A 19908-nucleotide genomic window follows, 5' to 3' on the forward strand; every position below is an offset into this window, starting at 1 on the left:
AAGTGATTTCCCAGTGATGCAGACTATCAGTCACTTCTAAGATTTCTTTGAATTTTAAGTTTCTTTTTGTGTGTTTTCTTTCTTTCTTTTTTTCATTTTACCTTCTTTTCTTCATAATTTTATTTGCTTAGGCATTGCGCATACCAGGAGGTATGATGAAACCCACTTTGTTATAATCTAGCTCATTTCCCATAGCGTCTTCTTGCAGTTAGGCAAGCTGTGGGCTATTAAAATATGCTGCACAAAGAAAGTGTTTTGTGATTAAATAAGTTGAATGTAAGTGAAGTTTTTTGTTTGTTTTCTCTTTTAGCTGCAGGCCTGCTTGGATCTTTTAGTGTGCTAGTACTTACTGTGACCCTCTAAGAGAGCTTCATAGAGCGAGTGGTGTTTCACAGAGGTGTCAGGCCAGGAGGCCTTTTTTCCCATGGACTGTCTCATGTAAACTGTATGGGGCCTAGATGTGAAATACTGGTTTTAATGATATAGATTTATTTATTTTTATTTTAAAAGTCTTTATTCTGATGTCACCTTGCTTTAAAAAATGAAAATTTATTGATGTTCTGAAATGTGCAGTTTTGAGCAATAATCTGTCCTGCATTAGAATAATAGCATTAAGTTGTAAGACACCATCTTGGATGTGTAGTTGGCTTGTAATAGTTTTTCTTTTCCTAAGCTGGAGATACTGTTTATATTACCTTTTGCAAAAGTGTCCTTGTTGTTTATACACGTTTTAAATAATCAGTGTAGCCTTAAATCATTGTTTCTTGATTGTTTAATGATTCAGATTTCACACTAAAATTTATTCTTAATTCATTACTGGGCTTCTCATTCTTCTTCCCTTTCCTCCCTCCTTGAATTCAACACTGTATAAAGTTGAATCCAACAATACATAAATATGATTATATATCATGACTAAATGGGGGTTCATCCCAGAAATACTGGCTAAACATTTGCCAAAAGGAATGTTCAAAATTCAAAGTAAATGAGCCACCAAAATTTAGCATTTTTAAAAAGTGTTTAATCAGCTCAGACACAGAAGAATTTGACTAAAACCTAACTTCTATTCATAAAGTCTTCCAGCAAAGTGAAAACAGAAGGGTACTGTCTCATCCTGATAAGTTAGGGCATTTATGAAAAATGCCCATCTTACATCATACTTAGTGTAAACGACTGAAGGCCTCCGTACTCAGAGAGGGACAAGAAGAGGATGCCTTCGATTCTGTTCGTTGTACTGGCAGTTCTAGCCATTGCAAGAAGACAAGAATCTACAAAAAAATCTACTTGAACCATTAAGTGAGCTTAGCAGGTTTGTAAGATAAAGGGTCGATATACAGAGATCAATTGTATTTCTGTACACTATCAGAAAATTGAAATAAAAACACTTATAAGATATATTTAGAAAATAACCTGAAAAAAAGATGTGAAATACCAGTTTGCAAAGTGAAGACCATTCTTGAAAGAAATTAAACCTGTTAATAAGATATCCTATGTTTATGGGTTTGAAGGCCCAATATTATTAAAATGAAAGGTCTCTCCAGATCTGTAGAGTTGTTGTAATCCTAATCAAAATCCCAGTAGTTCTTACTTTTTTTTTTATGTAGAAACAAACAGGCTGGTTCTAAACTTTATATTAAAATCAGAAATATGATTAGGCATATATCTAGACTTTATAATAAAGCTACACCAGACATTAGTATAGTGTATATATATATGTGCAGTCATGTGATATATTTTGAGGTGGGTATAGTAGCACTGTAGTGAGACGTGGGAGGATAAAGGGTAATCTTTGCAGTAAATGATTTGAAGTCAGTTGGATAGCCATGTAGAGAAACAAGCTGATATTGACTTCACCTTACATTGTACAAAACTTTTAATTCCAGGCCAATTGCAGATAGAAATATGGAAGGCAAAAAAGGCGAATACAGTATACTGACGCATATATATGGAATTTAGAAAGATGGTAACGATAACCCTATATGCAAGACAGAAAGAGTGACACAGATGTATAGAACAGACTTTTGGACTCTGTGGGAGAAGGTGAGGGTGGGATGATCTGAGAGAATAGCATTGAAACATGTATATTATCAAGTGTGAAACAGATCGCCAGTCCAGGTTGGATGCATGAGACAAGTGCTCGGGGCTGGTGCCCTGGGATGACCCAGAGGGATGGATGGGGAGGGAGGCGGGAGGGGGGATCGGGATGGGGAACACATGTAAGTCCATGGCTGATTCATGTCAATGTATGGCAAAAACCACTACAATATTTGAAGTAATTAGCCTCCAACTAATAAAAATAAATGAAAAAAAAAAAGAAATATGTAAGGCAGAGCAGTAAAGCTTATGTTGGAAGATAATGTGTGAGAATTTACAATAGGAAAATTATTCTTACTTAAGCATTTTGTATATAAAAGCATTAACCATAAAGGAAAAGATTGGTTAATTAGAACTTGTTAAATTTCAAAAGTTAACAAGTTAATTAAAAGATGCCATTGGGAAGGTTTTTAAAAGACAAGTTACAGGATGGAAAAATATTTGCAATACAAATGACCCATGTCTAGAACCTTTTTATAGCTTTTTACAGGGTATAATGAAGTGAAAATGTGTTTTAGTTTCTCTGTCTGTTGATCCTTATGGGCCCTAGTTTTTTAACCCACAGATTTTAGTTATAAAATTACACTTGTGAAGAGCCTAGAGATACGTGGTGTTGTGTAGAATCAGAAGTGGCTTGTGGACACAGGCGTTTGCTGTTTCATTTATAGCTCAGTTCTTGAGCCTTGTGCAGGACTTGGCATATGGTTTTCAGCTTGTGTTAACTGAATTAATGGATGGACGCCTTATAATCACAAGGAAGGTCTGCGTAAGTCCTCCTATGAGGACTGGCCTTTTAAACATAGGCCTAGAAACCACAGGAAGAAGTTCAGTTGGACCTGAAGAACACAAGTGCTAATATGTGTGGAGCCTAAGATGAGGTGCGTTTGAGGATGTAAAGCATTGCTCATGACTACAGGAAGCCTTCCATGGTGATTGCCTTCTCATATTGGGGAGAGAGGGGGAGCCTCTTTGATCTGTAAAACGTAATGGAGAAGAGAGGATTTCATTGTACAAAACAGAATTTTCTAAGTGGGAAATGCTGCTTTTGATAAAATGAGTTGAGACAGTAACTACTTGTGTTAGCCAAACAGAACTTGTATTTAGCAAATGGCAGGTGAGAGTAGGGAATGCTTAATGGCCATTTTTGAAGCACTGGGCTCATCTCAAGTGTGGATTGTGTTGTGGTAAAGATTGCATTATTTAAATTTCCACTTGACATTTTTTGCAGAGTTCAGAAGTTCCTGTTGCTTCAGACAATGGATGAGCAATCACAAGGAATGCAAGGGCCACCTGTTCCTCAGTTCCAGCCACAGGTAACTTGTTCTAATAAATGCTGCCTTGAGAGAGAGAGAGAGAGAGAGTGTGTGTGTGTGTGTGCACGCACACACACGTGCTCACAAGTGGATACAGGTACAGTGAGGAAGGAAGCAGAACCTGTACAGTTCCTTTAGGAAATAAGGTGCTGAACACGCTGATTATGAGTTTCCACGCTTAAATCAGAATTGTTTCTAACATAAAATACTGTTTTAGAATATTTAGTTCTCATGGACATATATTAAAAAAAAAGAAAGGAGGCAGCTTTAGCTTTTGACGTGGACGACCTGCAGGCTTTGGGAGTTGCTGCTGGGCTCAGGAGGAGCAGAGGCGAGGCGGTGCCTGTGTCCAGCCTGTCTCTGCTTCAGTCCGGGGTCCCACATTGCCCACAGCGCCGTCCGCAGCCATGGCTTTTCTCGTCCTCTCTGACCAGCAGTGTGTTTCTCCTGTTTCGTAGTTGCTTGTTCTTTCGTACCATAAAGTGAAGCTAAAGGAAGGTTTCAGCAGAAGGTGTACACACACTATTGAAATGAATTACTTAGCATGCTGATTCCCTGTGGACACTTGCCCTGAAACCCCAGTGTATGATAACGTGTCTGAAATCACGTTCACCCCTGCACAACTGTCATTCATAAATTCTGTGTTTCTCAGTTCGGCGTTGGAGGCATTGTACAGTGTCCCAGGTTTACTCTGCTAGCCTTGTTCCAGCTCTGCTTGATAGTCATTCTGGAAATGAAGAATCCATCAGTGTTCTTTCGTGGTGTCTTTGTCTGGTGTTGGTATGAGGGTGAAGGTGGCCTCACAGAGTGAGTTTGGAAGTGTTCCTCCTTCTGCAGATTTTTGGAATAGTTTCAGGGGTTAACTCATCTCCAGGTATTTGGTAGAATTTGCCTGCGAGGTCACCTGGTCCTGGACTTTTGTTTGTTGGGAGTTTTAAAATCACAGATTCCGTTTCAGTACTTGCAATCGGTCTTTCACAGATGTGCTTTGCAGTGAGTGAGATGAGTTTGGGAGGCTTGGGTTTGCACAGTTGTTTCCTCAGAACCTCCCCTGTGTTGGTGCGCACTGTGAATTTCCAGGCGGGGTTAGCATTTTCCAAACTTATTTGACTGTGGACTGTTTTGTAAGCACATCTATTGGCTTCTCTCAGAATCCGTGTCTGTAGGGCACAGCCCAGGAAATACCACCGTCTTTTCTGCGAAGAATTGATGCTTTTGAACTGTGGTGTTGGAGAAGACTCTCGAGAGTCCCTTGGACTGCAAGGAGATCCAACCAGTCCCTCCTAAAGGAAATCAGTCCTGAATATCATCAGATAGACTGATGTTGAAGTTGAAACTCCAGTACTTTGGCCACCTGATGCGAAGAGCTGACTCATTGGAAGAGACCCTGATGCTGGGAAAGATTGAGGCCAGGAGGAGAAGGGGATAACAGAGGATGAGATGGCTGGATGGCATCACTGACTCTATGAACATGAGTTTAAGTAAGCTCCAGGAGTTGGTGATAGACAGGGAGGCCTCGTGTGCAGTCCATGGGGTTGCAAAGAGTCGGACACGACTGAGTGGCTGAGTTGAACTTTCTGCTTGTGTGACTACTCATTTTGCTTGCCCCCTCTTCTCCCTCTCCAGATTTTTTTTTTTCCTCTCCAGATTTTGAAATCTGCCCACCCTTCAAGGACCGTCTAAAATGCTGTCTCCACTATGAAGCTCTTTCTGATTTTGTGAATGTAATACTTTTCCTTGGAGACATGATGGTGCATCCTTGGTAATGTCTCTTCTGGTATTTCTGAGCCCTGTGTCACTTCACATGGACATAAAACCTCATCTTTCCTATCGGGTTAGGATAGGAAGCCTCTTTCCAAACCTTGAGGGTTTGCCCTTTGTCTTGCTCTCTCTGGATGCCCTGTGACACTGCAGGTCCCTCATGGCAGCAGGGGCCCGGGGGACACCTGACGGAGCCCTCCGGGACGCCTGCACGTGAGCGTGTCTGCTGGTCCTTGACTGAGTTGGATTTTACGTTGTTTCCTCTGTTACACTTATCTGAATTCTCTGTACTGTATTCACAAAAGAGACCGTTAAGAGCTTAAGTAAGGCCAGTATTTTAATTTCAAGAGGATTGTTTTTTCAAATCTATCATACATATTTTATATTATGGTCATAAAATATCCGAGATTCTAGTATGCAGTTTCTACTAGATGCAGACGTATCTTTGTGCCAGTTTTACACACACACACACACACACACACACACACACACATACATTACTGTTTTGTATATTGTTTCTGTGCAGACGGTAAAAGCAATGCTACTAAAATTAGGTAGTTATGTCATGATTTTGAAATTCTGTTTTGCACAGCTCCAAGTTTCAAAGGAAAGGAAAAGGAGTACTTTGGTTTTTGCTGCTGCTGACTCCCCAGCCTGGAGGCCTGGCTTGCTGGGACCTGGCTGCCCTGCAGCATGAGTCTAAAGCTGCGTCCGTGGCTCTGCATCTCTGACAAAGTTTCCTTCATCCCGCCTCTGCCCCCCGATGGGCAGAGGTACCCCACTCTCCTGGGAAATAGGTTGGTGTCGCCCATGCAGGCAGGGGGTGGGGTGGGGGGACCCCTGTCTCTGCATCCAGACTGATGGTGGGAAATTACCTGACAAGAGTTCACAAGTGTTTCTGCTGATTAAGTCTTTGAAAAATGTTACCGCTCTCAGGAGCAGGATTTTCAAAGGCTGGCGAAGGACAGCTTCTGATCCGGGTTGACAACCTTTTGTTTTGTTCCACACCACTGGCCCGAACAACGGGGTGATGAGGCAGCATATGGTTAGCTGAGCGACTCCTTCCGCTGTGTGATGCTAATACGTGTCTGCTCATAAACAGGAAACTGAGGAAGTGTGCCTTCTAAGTGTCAGATCCCCATTCCCTGTATGACGACGCGTGGTGTATAGGTGTATATTCTCAGTGTATCTTTCTTTTTCTTGCTCTGAGATGGATACTTTAACCCTGCAATGCGTATGTGTGGTCTCACTTTTAGTGCCGTATGAGTTCCTTTCCTTTTCATGCTTTAGGATGTGAGATTTATGTATCTCTATTAATTTTTTGTTGTTGGTATTATTGTCATTCACTGAACTTAGGGAATTTTTTTTTTTTCCCCTATCATCTTCCATTTCCTTCCTTTTTTCCTTCTTTGACTCCTTCCACTAAACTCTCAAAAGAACTGACAGGATATTTTGACTAGATTTGCACACTGTTATGTTCATGTTGCTTTTGGACTCTTGTTTTTGGAACAATGAATTTATTATAGTTTAATTAAAAAAACTGCACACTATCATTGATGATGACACAGAAAATGGTAAGATATTTACATTTTAGTACGAGGCTGATTTTAAACGATAGAAGTCTGCAACTAGCATTTCTGGTCATTGAAGAGCTCTCTGCTGCCTTCATTTTTTATCATAAAGTTAACTATGAAGCAGTTATAATCAGAGTGAATTTTAAGTGAAATTTTAAGAATTTCTGGGTGTGTCTAGAGGGTGGATTTATTTTAATTATGATCATCACCAGGACTTAGGTCATGCCTACTATATGTAAACTTGAAGCTGTCTAGTGTAACCCTGGGGCTCTCTGTGAAGGCGGGGAAGCATCCCGGGGGTACAGGTAGGAGGAGGGGCCTTCCTCATCCTGGTTGCTAGGAAGGTACGAGCATCCCATCTGGGAGTAGGCAGTAAGTGGTGAGGCTGGCCGGCTGTCCCTTTAAGCCTCCCGGCTGGTTGCCCCAAGACTGCTCTCTCCTTTCCCATGGAGGCTGCTGGTTCTCTGATGATATTAATAAGAAGTTGCGCACCATGAGAGTCGGGGGTTGGGGGGGTGCCTCTCCATCCACAGAGCCTCTTCCAGCCCGTGACTCCTCCTTGTTTTTGGGGTGTCGGGGGTAAGACCCTCTTCCTCGAGGCTCTGCCCCCCCGAAGAAGGGGCTCTCGCCTTCCTTGTCGCTGTTGTCGCCTGACCTCATTGTGAGCCCTCACACAAGCTGGATGCTTGACCCCCGGCCCCCGCCTTCCTTCCCAGCGTCATCTGGCTTTTGTCCAGGGCAGAAGCCCTGCTGCTGAGGGAGTTCTTCCAAGAGCACCACTCTGCGCTGAACACCGTGAGCGTGTGTTTCAGCTAAGCACCCCGACACACAGATGAGTTCTATTCCGAGGGCGTGTTCATAAGTCCAACAAAGTTAGCCTGGGCACCCAACTAGCAGTCACCTGTATAGTCCTGTACTGTAACAGGTTTATAATGCTTTCCAGGCAAACAATGCATAAAAACCAAACACAGAGAGCAGAGGAAACATTTTTAACCTTACAGTGCAGGACCCTGAAAAGTGCAGTAGTACGGTGCAGCAGCTGGCACACAGGGGCTGGCATCCAGTGAGCAGGCCGGAGGAGTCACTGATGGAGGAGGGAGAAGGCGTGGGAGACGGCAGAGCTGAAGGGTCGCCAGCGATAGCAGACGGCGGGCAAGCCGCGATGCCGCTCACGCCTGACGCCCGCAGCACAGGTTCTGGTTTCTCGCTGGAACTAGAGGCAGGTTCTCATCTTGGAAAGTCTGCAACTCGAAGTTCGTGTGTAGGGGCCTTGCTGTATTCCTGACCCAAGCTGCAGGAGATGTTATTGGTCACACTTCACAAGCGAAGAGACCGAGGCTCAGACCAGTGATCTAACTCGCCCTTGGTCATGTAGCCAGTAAGCAGAGGGGCTGGGATTCAAGCCGGGTCTGCCTCACGCTTTGGTTTCACAGAAGAAGCATCTCATCCATCTCTTGCCCAGTCTGATCTTCTCAGTCACCATGACTCTTGATGTTTTCACAGTTCCCGCAAGCTCATGCTTTCAGGATGGCATGCATTACATTCTGCCCAAGGCTGCCCTTTTGCTTGTGACTGTTAGCACCATCCCTCTTGCTCCGCAGACAGGTGAATCACATATTTTATATGCAGGCCGTTTTCACATTGTCTTGATTTTACTCCTTAAGTAGCTCTGGAATCTGCTAGTTCTGTGCATCCCGACTGTGCCTAAATAAGGTGACTGTGCCACCTTTTGCCTGGATTATTGTGGAACCTTCTGAACCAGTCTCTTTACGTCTCACTTTGCCATTTCTAGTTCAGTCTTCACACTGTAGCAAGAGTCATCTTTCCAAAGTGTATATTTTATCCTTATTATTATTTGTTGTTGCTTAGTCACTGAGTCGTGTTTGACTGTGCAGCCCCAAGGACTGTAGCCCGCCAGGCTCCTCCGTCCATGGAATTTCCCGGCAAGAATACTGGAGTGGGTTGCCGTTTCCTTCTCCAGGAGATCTTGCCGACCCAGAGATGGAACCTGCATCTCCTGTGTTGCAGGTGGATTCTTTACCGCTGAGCTGCACTTCCTGGAAACGTTGATTTCTGGACTTGAGGGTGGATTCTCCATTTCCTTGTGCGATGCAGAGGGTCTTACATCGCTAGGTCTCCTTTTTCTTCTTCAGCTGCATGTTGTGTCTTTCCCTATTTTGGACACAGATTCAGTCATATCTTGCTTATACTGAGCTGTCTTTCAACTCCATACTTCAGGTGCTTTGATCACGGTCTCAGGAGCTGTTCAAGGAGATTTAGTCCTTAATGGGCCGTCATCAGCATAAAGGCTCATGATAATGTATGTGAGCTAGATGGAAGAGGTCCTAAGGAAAGTGTTATCCTAGAGGAAGCATGTAGTTTGGAAGACAGCAGAAAGATTACTCTCAGAAAAGTAATGACTACTGGTTAGTTTCCTACACTGAACGCTTCCAATAAATAAGAATGTGCTGGACCAGCAGTGCAGTGTTCACTTCTGCAGACCGTGCTTTGTATTAATGAGTGATAGGTCGTGGCTACCCAGATATTTGTAGGATGAATGAATTAATCTCTAAATGAAAGCTAAATTTTGATCAGTCTAATTATCTTAATATTGTATGGATTTTAGTTATTGAAAGTTACTTTAGGAAAGGACTATGGTAATGTAGACTAAAAAGAACTCTGTCAAATGAGAAGTGACATCAGAATATTTAAAGCTTGACTGAGTTTTGAATTTAGATCGGTTGTTCATACTTAACGTATCTAGGGCTAGATGTTTCTCAACTTTTAAAGGAAATCCTTGAGAAATTTAGATGATTTTTAAAAGAATGGAAATACAGTAAGAGTTCTCTCATCTGCTGTCTTGGAAATTTCTGTTTGAATAGTCTGATGTGTTCAAGGATGATGTGGCTGTTGTTGGGTTGCTAAGTCGTGTCTGACTCTTTGTGACCCCATGGACTGCTGGTGTGCTGCAGTTTGCTTAAATTCATATCCGTTGAATCAGAGGTGCCATCCAGCCATCTCACCCTCTGCTGCCCTCTGCTCCTGCCTTCAGTCTTTCCCAGCATCAGTGTCTTTTCCAGTGAGTCTGCTCTTCATATCAGGTGGCCAATGTATTGGAGCTTCGGCATCAGTCCTGCTAATCAATGTTCAGGGTTGATTTCCTTTAGGATTGACTGGTTCAAAGATGAGGTATACATTAATGAAAATAGTTTCCCAGTTCTTTTTGGAACTGCATGCAGAGCCTGAAATGTAGTTGTAATAAATTCAGTGATGAAAATGATTCCATTTTTGAGGATGAACTTGATATTTGGAATATTTAGAAATCCTCTGGAGCCGAGTTTGTACTTGGTGAAAAAGTAAAGTGTCTTGGCCTTCTTTCAGTCAGAAGATCTCTTCTTCAGTGAGACCAGTAGTTTCCATGGTTCACAAAGTGATTACAACCGAGGAGGGATTTCAAATGGATTTTCAGTATCAGAAGCCTTTCTGGAAATAAGTCCACATGCTCCCATGGGGCCTGTTTGAAGGGCAACATTGAATGTACAGAATCTAGTATGTTTGTGAGAAATCAGTTGTATCATTTCCCATTTAGGATTCCTTTATATTTTGTCTCCCTTTATACCCTTATTATGTGAATATTGTGACTTTCTCACGTACCTGTGGGCATGCTTCATACAGCGCTCTCACGAAGTGTTCATAAAACAAATGTTACCCTGATTGTGAAGTTTTGATGAGTCCTTCTTTTTCCAGGAACGCTTGTGTGCACTACGTTTAATTACGCCTTCTTTTTCTCCCTTGACTGGGTCTCGTTCAGTGCAGGAGAACAAGGAGGTGGAAGACGAGGACTTCCTAGGAGAGTTCTGATGCGGTACCCAGTAGGGGGTCGGGGTCACACGGGATCAGTGAAAGCCCACCCCAGCTCCGAGCGCCGGCGGAGGGGAGGCGGGACGGGGGGCTGCGTGGCCCGGTGGTGAGCGCCGCGCGGATGCCAGCGTTTACAGGGGGCCCGTCTAGGGGGCCGGGAGGGCACAGAAGGGCTGGACGTTTCGCGGGGTGGCTTAGGGCCTGAGCCCTGACGTGGGACTGCCCCGTGTAAGTGCTTGGATCCCCCCCCTTTCCTGGCCGCGCTGGAGCGCAGGTTACTGAACATCTCCGCCTCGCTCTTCCGCCCGGGGGTTAGAGGAGCGCTCGTTTTTTACGGAGCCGCCGCCCTGAAGCCTGCAAGTGCTGCGCCCGGCAGGCGGACAGTGGACGAGATGCTGGCTCTCGGGGCCAGGGCGCGTGCGGCAGAGACGACGCAGGCCTCTCTGCCGCGCCTGCTTCTGTGTCGTGGTCCATCCTTTGTCACACCTCTGTTACCAGCACACCCCAGTCAGCGGTTCCCGAACCCGTGATCCGTCCTTGGCGTCCCTCTCCCCTCGCCCTCGCGTTCAGCTCCCGCAGTCTGAGTCCTCGGAGTCCACCCGGGGGTCGCGTCGGGGTCCGCCCGCTGCGCGCGTCTCGCTCTCACCGTCGGGTCGGGCCAGGCCTTCGTGCTCCCGGCTCTCCCCTCCCTGCCTCGCTCCCCGCAGGGTCAGGCTCCTGAGTTCCGAGCCTCTCTGCTGGAGACCCACACCCCGCACCCATGCTGACCCCGGTCCTTACCCGCGACCCCAGTGTTCTCCACCCTCCAGCCAGTGTTCTTCCAGCACACCCAGCTTGTTCCTCCCTGAAGACGTTTCCCCCAGGGCTGCTTTCCGCACTTCTTTTCCTTCTGGTCTTTTAATCTCAACCAAAATGTCACCTCCTCCGCAAGGTCATCCCAGTATCATCCAATCCAAAATAACCATCATTCATTTTCTATTATATCACTCTATTTTATTTCTCTGCATAGTACCTAAATATTAGATACTAATCTTGCTGCTGCTGCTGAGTCACTTCAGTCGTGTCCGACTCTGTGCGACCCCATAGACGGCAGCCCACCACTCCTCTGTCCCAGGGATTCTCCAGGCAAGAACCCTGGAGTGGGCTGCCACTTCCTTCCCCAATGCATGCATGCGTGCTAAGTCGCTTCAGTCGTGTCTGACTCTGTGCGACCCCATGGACAGCAGCCCCCCAGGCTCCTCTGTCTATGGGATTCTCCAGGCAAGAATACCAAAGTCAGTTGCCATCAGGTTCTAATATTGCTTACTGCCTTTTTACTGTTTTTGGATTACATGTTTGTTTAAGCCCCATCCTCTATTAATAACTGTGGAATAAATGAATAAATTGAAGAAAACATCTTCCTTCTGTTTATCACAGTGAAAGGCTTCTGCTCGCAGTGTTGAATTTCACCAGCTGTAGCTGCTGGTGCTCAAGGGGTAGTGGGAGTGTCTCTGTCATTACCGTGGTCCTGAAATGCCAGGAGAGGTAACCGGTATTTTTGGTTACATAATTTGGGTATAGTAATTATCATGCTGGGTAGTATAGCTAATAATGGTTAGATGATACAAATACCAAGATCTTATAAATGTTTAAATAATTGGTTACATTTGATCACTCATTTTTCTTATGCTGTAGTGAATTCTCTCCTTTGTTTGATAAAAAGCCAGTTATAGTGATTAATGGCACATCATTCCAGCTGACTTAAATCTCAGACTTTTAGTGTCTTTAAGAATAGGTTACTTTTGAAACAGGTTACTTAAGAAATTTTAGGGAGATGATTTTTCAAATGGGAAGAAGAATGACTAATTAGATTGCTGGCACACGTGATGTTTTTGTTTTAACATGTTTTTTAAATTTCTGGTGAGGTCTATAGAGAACGTTGTGTGTAAGAGCTCTGTGTGAGATATTGTCAAAAGGGCATTTTGTAGTTGTGGCAGTTTGTGTAGTTGGGAGCTGAGTAATGTCTCTTTAAAGATCATCCATAGAATGAGCTTTATTGCCAAATAAAATTGAAGGACATTTTAAAGTTTCATTACTTTCAAATTTTGGAGAAATTTAATAATATTAACATAAAGTATAATATTTGTTAGATTACACAGTTGGTAAGATGAAAATCACCAGTAAGAGACGAGTTTGCAGTAACAGTGAAAACCTTATTAATGGTGTTAAGTATTGTTAATCCTGGCTTGTACATTAGATTGTTGATAACAGTACCTCCAGGAATTGTCAGGACAGGATTTTCTCCCCGGGGAGTCTGTCGAGTCCATGGCAGGGCTCCTCTAATTTCCCCAGAGAGAACTATTATCATCATGTTACCCTGAATTATCTTACTGCTCATTAAATGTTCTTGCCTTCAAATTTAAAAGAAATTAGAGAAATTAGTTTAGTCCTGGGAAGTTGTTGTTTAACGAGTTTGCACCTGTGGGAGTATAAGCCAGTGGCACAACAGACTGCATTTTATTTTAAAATGAAAAGTATTTACGTGCAGGAGGGGACTGACATGTGGAAGTTAATCCCATTTAGTTAGCATGATCTGTTGGTAGGTAGGTAAAGCGCATTCAGATCAACAAGAGTTTCCTTAATGAGAATGCTGGACATTTTAGGTGTTACATAAAGCTTCCTTCACTCTTGGGTTTGATATTTTTAGTCGTCATATGTGATTTTGAGTGTTTATTTTACATTTCTGAGATTTTAGGATTCTTTTAACTTGCGGATTCACACATCTCAGGAGACTAAACATCATTTACCACAAAAATGTAACGCACATGCTTCCAGCATCAGTCATAACCATGCCCTCTATTTAAGGAGTCACGGGTGTCTTATATTAGTAATTAAGAAATGAAATGACACCGGTAAAAACAATCAAACAGTAACGAAACCTGCATAAGCTTACAGTTATGTTATCCATGTTGAATAGTTACATTTTAAGACTCAATCCAAAAAGGAATCCATTTGAAAAATATTTTATGGAGTGCGTGGTCTTTATTTAGTAATTTTGGAAGCTACTCTGTGCTGAATTAGTCACGTCCCTCAGTCTCTCTTGTCACCAAGAGCTTGCAGTTTCAAAGTTGGAGGGTTTACAGGCTTTCAAGCAGTTGCTCTCTTCAGTTTGCCTGGGACTTTAAACTTGAATGTGACCACGTTCCAACCAGAAGCTGACTTGCCACCACACGTGGTTTTAGGTGTTGTACCTTCCCCCCCCCCGCCCCCCCCAGTAATTAGAAGGCCTTCAGGCAGGAAAATTTTACTTAGATATAGTGTATGCCTCCAAGGAGCCTTATATGCAAGGGGTCCAGCTGGGTTCATTCATGGATCAGGGCGAGAGTCCACATGCTAACTGGAGTGTCTGGCTGGAAGGCGAGCCCAGGACTGGGCACTACTCGGAGACCCCAGGAAGGAGGCTGCTGGCATACGGAAGTCTGTCTGTCGATTCAAGCTTGTCTGGGCCCAGAGAAGGAGGGCCACAGAAGAAAATCGAGGTCAGGACCAGGGAGTTTCAGTCTTGACGCCTCGACTTGAAGGAGGCTGAGGGGAGACAGGGTCGGTGGCAGGCTGTGACCGCGGGGTCCCAGGAAAGGGGCATAGGTGACAGTGAGCACGTGCGTGTGCGAGGCTCTGTCCCTGGTGACACTCACAGGCCGCCCTTGGGTGGGCTCCCGCCTGCCCTGGAGAAGTGGGTACACGGTTTGGGCAGCTGCCCAGCTGAGAAAGACACTGAGAATCAGATCTGAGGCTCCAGCCCAGCCTTGTGGAGTGACTCCAGACCCTGCACTGTCTCTCTGGGGCTTTGTGAGAACCTCGGTCAGGCCTGGGGCTTCCCTGCTGGCTCAGTGGTGAAGAACCCGCCTGCCAATGCAGGAGACTCAGGTTCAGTCCCTGGATTAGGAAGATCCGCTGGAGAAGGGAATGGCAACTCATTCCAGTATTCTTGCCTGGAAAATCCCATGGACAGAGGAGCCTGCTGGACTACAGTGTGTGGGGTCGCAAAAGGGTCTTACACAATTTAGTGACTAAAGTACATCACCGCCAGGTCAGGCCTTAGCCGGCAGTGTTCAGGGCTTCCCGTATGACCCCAGCGGGGACAGTGGATTAGCACTTGTCTCCCGTCCTGGCGGGGGTGCAAGGCAAGTCTCCGTCTCACCCGTTGGAAACTGCTAGGGCAGAGGGAGTTCTTTCAGCTGCGTTCACCTGTTTAGTAAATACTTCCTGCCTGTTTCATGTCACGCCGTCTTTGTGGCATCTGGACACAAAGATCAAGCTTGGTTTCTGCCTTTGAGAAGCTGTGCTTGGAGGGAGAAATAGATACCTGTAAACAAATAAAAGCCAGTGAGATCCGGAACCCAGCCGGGTGCCTGAGCTTGCACAGCTGTCTGCAGAGCTGGCTGCTGCTGGAGACGGTGGGCCCAGGGCAGGGCCCCTGAGAAGGCTGTCAGGTGGGTCCCCACGGTGAGCAGAGGTGGGCCAGGCGTGCAGAGCGCAGGTCCCCAGAAGGCCGGGCCTGGTGGACACTGTGCGTGGAGGGGTGAGCTGCCGCCGGACTTGGCGGCAGACGGGGAGGGTGGTGGGGCGGCTGGGGCAGGTGTGGGGTGACTGTGAGACCCCCGCTTCCAGTGTAGGTGGGCGTCAGTGTGTGATGGAAGAGACAGAGTGGCGTTTTACTTTCATAAAAGCTGAAACTCCTTTAAATGACTGACATCTTTCTAGAAGTCATTTCATGCCACTCAGACACACAGCCTGGTCATTCACACAGTGCTGTTTACCCGGGACGTAACTCACCCACACGCAGTGGGGCACTGGCCACGGCGTCCGAGCATCACCGCCCAGGTGTGTGTGACACCTGCCCGGCCACCTCTTAAAGGAGACCGCCCGGCGCCCAGGCTGATCTTTCTGCAGATGGCCGCAGCGCCCGAGCCTCGGGGCGGGGGTGCCGGGACGAGAGCCCGGCCCCGCCTCATGTCTGCCCCGCGCGTCTGCGCCGGGCGACAGGACACGGGAGCAGATGAGACAGGCTGTCAGTCAGCCGCTCTGCCCTTTGAAGAAAGGCCACGGGGGAAAGGGTGCCGCAAATGGGCTGCGAAGTTTACATACACTGCCCACTGTTAAACAGATTACGTCTAATGAAGTGTCTAATGCTCAGGCCGTATCGGCCTAATCCTGGGTGGCAGCTCATCCCTCCGCTGCCAAAGAAACGCCGCCCTCTGGCCCTCTCGCCACTCCGACCGCCAAGCGCAGGGAGGCGCCCAGCCTTAATAAGCCCAGACGGTGTGTGCTCTGACATGCAAATGTAGGTCATTGCATATGTAAATGTGTGATTACGCGCCTGCATGCCAGAACACATTAGGCGGCCGCGCTCAGCGTGCGGTCGTCGCAGCGCCTCGGCAGCCCGCGCCGGTTTGTCAGTTACCGCGCGGACCGGGTCCCGGGCAGGCCTGAAGTGCGTGCGGGGTTGCGTGGCAGCGTCCCGATGAGGAAGCCGCGCGTCACCCCGGAGACCGACACGTTTTCATCCGGAGAAGGAGCGGTCGAGATGTTTGGAAGAGAGGAAGGAAACCCACCTCTTCGACGTTGCAGTCTGTCCTAGTGTGTAAATTTAAAAAAAAGAAATTTGTTAGAAAAGCATGGACAATTGAAAATCTCTCCTCCTCGAGTGAAATGAAGTTATGAAAGCTAGAGGTTGCTAATATCCATTGACTCTATCTGAGAAGTGAGACTTTATAAGTTTCCTTTGTTAAGTAGGTGACAATTCCCTGGTAACTCAGCTGGTAAAGAATCTGCCTGCAATGCAGAAGACCCTGGTTTGATTCCTGGATCGGGAAGATCCACTGGAGAAGGGATAGGCTACCCACTGCAGTATTCTTGGGCTTCCCTTGTGCCTCAGCAGGTAAAGAATCCGCCTGCAGTGTGGGAGACCTGGGTTTGATCCCTGGGTTGGGAAGATCCCCTGGAGAAGGGAAAGGCTACCCAATCTAGTATTCTGGCCTGGAGAATTCCGTGGACTGTAGAGTCCTTGGGGTCACAAAGAGTCAGACAGGACTGAGCGACTTTTACTTCACTTTACAGTGACAGTTATAAATTCATCTCAGTGACCACAAAAAGAAATCTTATACTTGAACAGTGTGGCAAGTAGTCTCCCTTTATTTTATGATTTCGTTCCTATTTTTTATTTTCAGTTTTGGTATGTGTGTTTCTAGTCCCATTTCTGTTTTTTTTCATCAAAAGGCCTAAAATTGAAAATACTGTGGATCATCATAGGGTGCCGTAATATCTACTACATTGTAGGTGGCTGTTTGGTAACCCCAGAGGATGGCTAAGCCTGTGCTTAAGAACTGGGGCTTGGGCATCAGCTAGCCATAGGTCTGGTGTGATAACATCTGCCTGATAGGATCCTCATGAGAATTGAATTAAATAGCATAACAAGTACTGATTTTTAGGACCTGTTACATTAGAGGTACCCAAATGGAGCCTTTTTTTTTTTTAATTGTGGCAGTGTTATTATTCTATTCTGACAATTATTTATGGTTTATATTCACATAACGAATTTGTGTAATTTGTATTCTGATTATTTCGCATGTCTTGAAGAGTGGTATTTTTCACTTTTCAGAAGAAAAGCAATGCATGGTAACAAGTTATTGCTACTTTTCCCCTCGTTTTTGAGAAACATTGCATTTGTATGGCAGTGAAACTCCAGCAGAATTTTACAATTTTTTGCTAGCATGATTGATATAGTGACATGAACAAGGAGTTAATGTATATTAGCGGTTAATGTAATGCCCGTATGTCAAAACAGCCTCTTAAATATGTCATGGGGTCATCAGCCCTAACTAAGGTTTATGTGAGGACTAAGAGTTCAAGCTGCCTTAGTGGGTTTAGGAACCCCTGTGCCCTTTGGTTGCACCAGTAGGTGTTTAATGGTCGACCTGAGTCAGTCCCCACAAGAATGTCATATTTACTCCAAGTCGGCCCAGAGTAGAGAAGATCCATTCGGATGTGAGCATAGTGGTACCAGGCCAAGAAGGGTCTACTTATCAGGAATCCCGGGATTTGGAAGAGGCCCATGAGTGTTTGGCCAAAAAAAGAGAAGATGGAAAAGCCCATGTGCTGGCCGAGCTGTCTCGTTCTATTTCAGTGGACAGATGCTGCAGGGAGAGCAGGAGTGCCTCGAGGCACTGCAGAGGCCGCCTTCCGGGGGCGTGCACAGTTAAGGCCCCTTCGTGTGGCCACGTGGGCTCTTTCCAAGCAGAAGCACTTCTTCGGATGCATCCGTTCCCCTTGGGGCTAGTCCAGTGCCTGCCGTCTAATGAGTACAAAAAGTGTGAGTTTCAAAAAGAAATGACTTTTCCCATGAACAGCAAAAATATATATTGTTTAAAAGATATTTATGTACTAAGTGACAGAAAGAAAGAAAGTGAAGTCACTCAGTCGTGTCCAACTCTTTGCGACCCTGTGGACTGTAGCCCACCAGGCTCCTCCATCCATGAGATTTTCCAGGCAAGAGTACTGGTTGCCATTCCTTCTCCAAGTGACAGAGGCCAATCTGAAAGGCTACATACTGTATGATTCTTATGTGACATTCTGGAAAAATCAGAACTGTGGGTCCAGTGAAAAGATCAGTGGCTGCTAGGCATCAGTGGGGAGCGAGGAGTGAACTGGCAGAGCCCAGAGGGTTTTTCGGGCAGGGAAAATGTACTGATGCTAAGATTCTGGGGGGCCTCCCAGGTGGCTCAGGGATAAAAGAATCCACCTGCCAATGCAGGAGATGCAGGTTCAGTCCCGGGGTCGGGAAAACCCCCAGGAGAAGGGAATGACACCCCACTCCTGTATTCTTCCCTGGGAAAAGCCCATGGACGGAGGAGCCTGGTGGACTACAGTCCACGGGGCCGCGGAGAGCTGGACACAGCTGAGTGACTGAGCATGCACGCCAGCACTCTTGATTATGGATGTAGGCCGTCATCCATCGTCCATACCCGTAGAGATTGCTGGGAAAGACTGAGGGCTGGAGGAGAAGGCGCGACGGAGGATGAGGTGGTTGCATGGCATCACCGACTCAGTGGACATGAGTTTGAGCAAGCTCTGCGAGTTGGTGATGGACAGGGAAGCCTGGCGTGCTGTAGTCCATGGGGTCGCAAAGAGTCGGACACGACCGAGTGGCTGAACTGAACTGATCTAATGTCCAGCAGCAAGGGTGAAGCCCAGTGTTAACTGTGGACTTCGGGTGATGGTGATGTGTCAGTGGGGCTTCATCAGTGGTGACCAGGGTCCGGCTCTGATGGGGTGTTGATAATGAGAAAAGCAGTGCCTGGGCTGGGTGGGGGTGTACCGGGACCCTCTCTACCTTCCTCTTAATATTCTGCTTTTAAAAAATTAGGTCTTAAAAAAAAAAAGTAATGATGAGGTGGTAGACTCGCTGCCCCTGGAATTGTTCTTTGCAGAAGTTAAGTATCATCAGGAAGTTTAGAAAGTTTTCATGTGCTAGTTGGCAGGTTGGACTAAGTGAATGTGTGTGTGCATGTGTGTGTGTGTGTTTATTTTTATATAATATGAATAGTTTGATAAATACCTGTCAAACAAGTGACTGTCTGCAGGTTTACCATAGAAATCACCTACTTATGTGAAGACAATCGACAGTTGTTTGCATATTGTGTGATTGAAAACTTTTCTGACTTTTTTAATTACAGAAGGCCTTACGACCGGATATGGGCTATAATACGTTAGCCAACTTTCGAATAGAGAAGAAAATTGGTCGCGGGCAATTTAGCGAAGTTTATAGGGCTGCCTGTCTCTTGGATGGAGTACCAGTAGCTTTAAAAAAAGTACAGGTAAGATGACTTTAATTCTATAAATCCATGTAAAATTATACTCTGTGAGTAATAAATGGAGAAAAGTATGTTCTGAACGATTGGGTCATGACAGTCTCGAGTTGAGAATGATGAGAAAGAATAAAAATTGTCCTGTAAACACTTGCATTAAGTGTCGTGTATGGTGGAAATCCCTTTTTAGTTGTAATGCTACTTTTGAAATTGAGCTGGCTCTGCTCACCCGGGTTCAGTCGTGACTGGAATGATCTTAGAAAAGCTTTCACAGCTCTTGGTTTTAAGAGGCAGATTGGAGTTGTCACCATGCATTCTAGCAGGGCGTGTGGCTGCACGTCGTAGCCTCAGCTGCAGGCCTCGGGCAAGGAGACCCGGCTCATGGAACGCACCGCCTGAAGCCAGAACTCGGCGGGCATGCTCTGGGGCGGGGCTCCGTGCTAGGGGAGAACCAGCCTGGCA

At 45.8% G+C, this 19908-nt stretch overlaps 1 protein-coding gene across 5 annotated transcripts in view; it reads left to right on the forward strand.

Annotated features, from left to right (window-relative positions):
• The window catches only part of NEK7 (NIMA related kinase 7), a 135980-nt gene that overhangs the window by 53728 nt on the left and 62344 nt on the right, over positions 1-19908 (forward strand). For 3 of the 5 annotated variants that reach the window (XM_061161082.1, XM_061161083.1, XM_061161085.1), the window contains 2 exons: positions 3320-3404; positions 19315-19455. In XM_061161082.1, the coding sequence (XP_061017065.1) occupies positions 3348-3404; positions 19315-19455 (198 nt within the window). In that variant the 5' untranslated portion in view covers positions 3320-3347. Of the gene's footprint in view, positions 1-3319; positions 3405-17921; positions 17952-19314; positions 19456-19908 lie in introns of those variants that run through there. The other 2 variants (XM_061161084.1, XM_061161086.1) reach the window with 2 other exon arrangements.

The sequence above is a fragment of the Dama dama genome, chromosome 14 (genome assembly GCF_033118175.1).
Source record: "Dama dama isolate Ldn47 chromosome 14, ASM3311817v1, whole genome shotgun sequence".
In the NCBI taxonomy this organism is placed as follows: domain Eukaryota; kingdom Metazoa; phylum Chordata; class Mammalia; order Artiodactyla; family Cervidae; genus Dama; species Dama dama.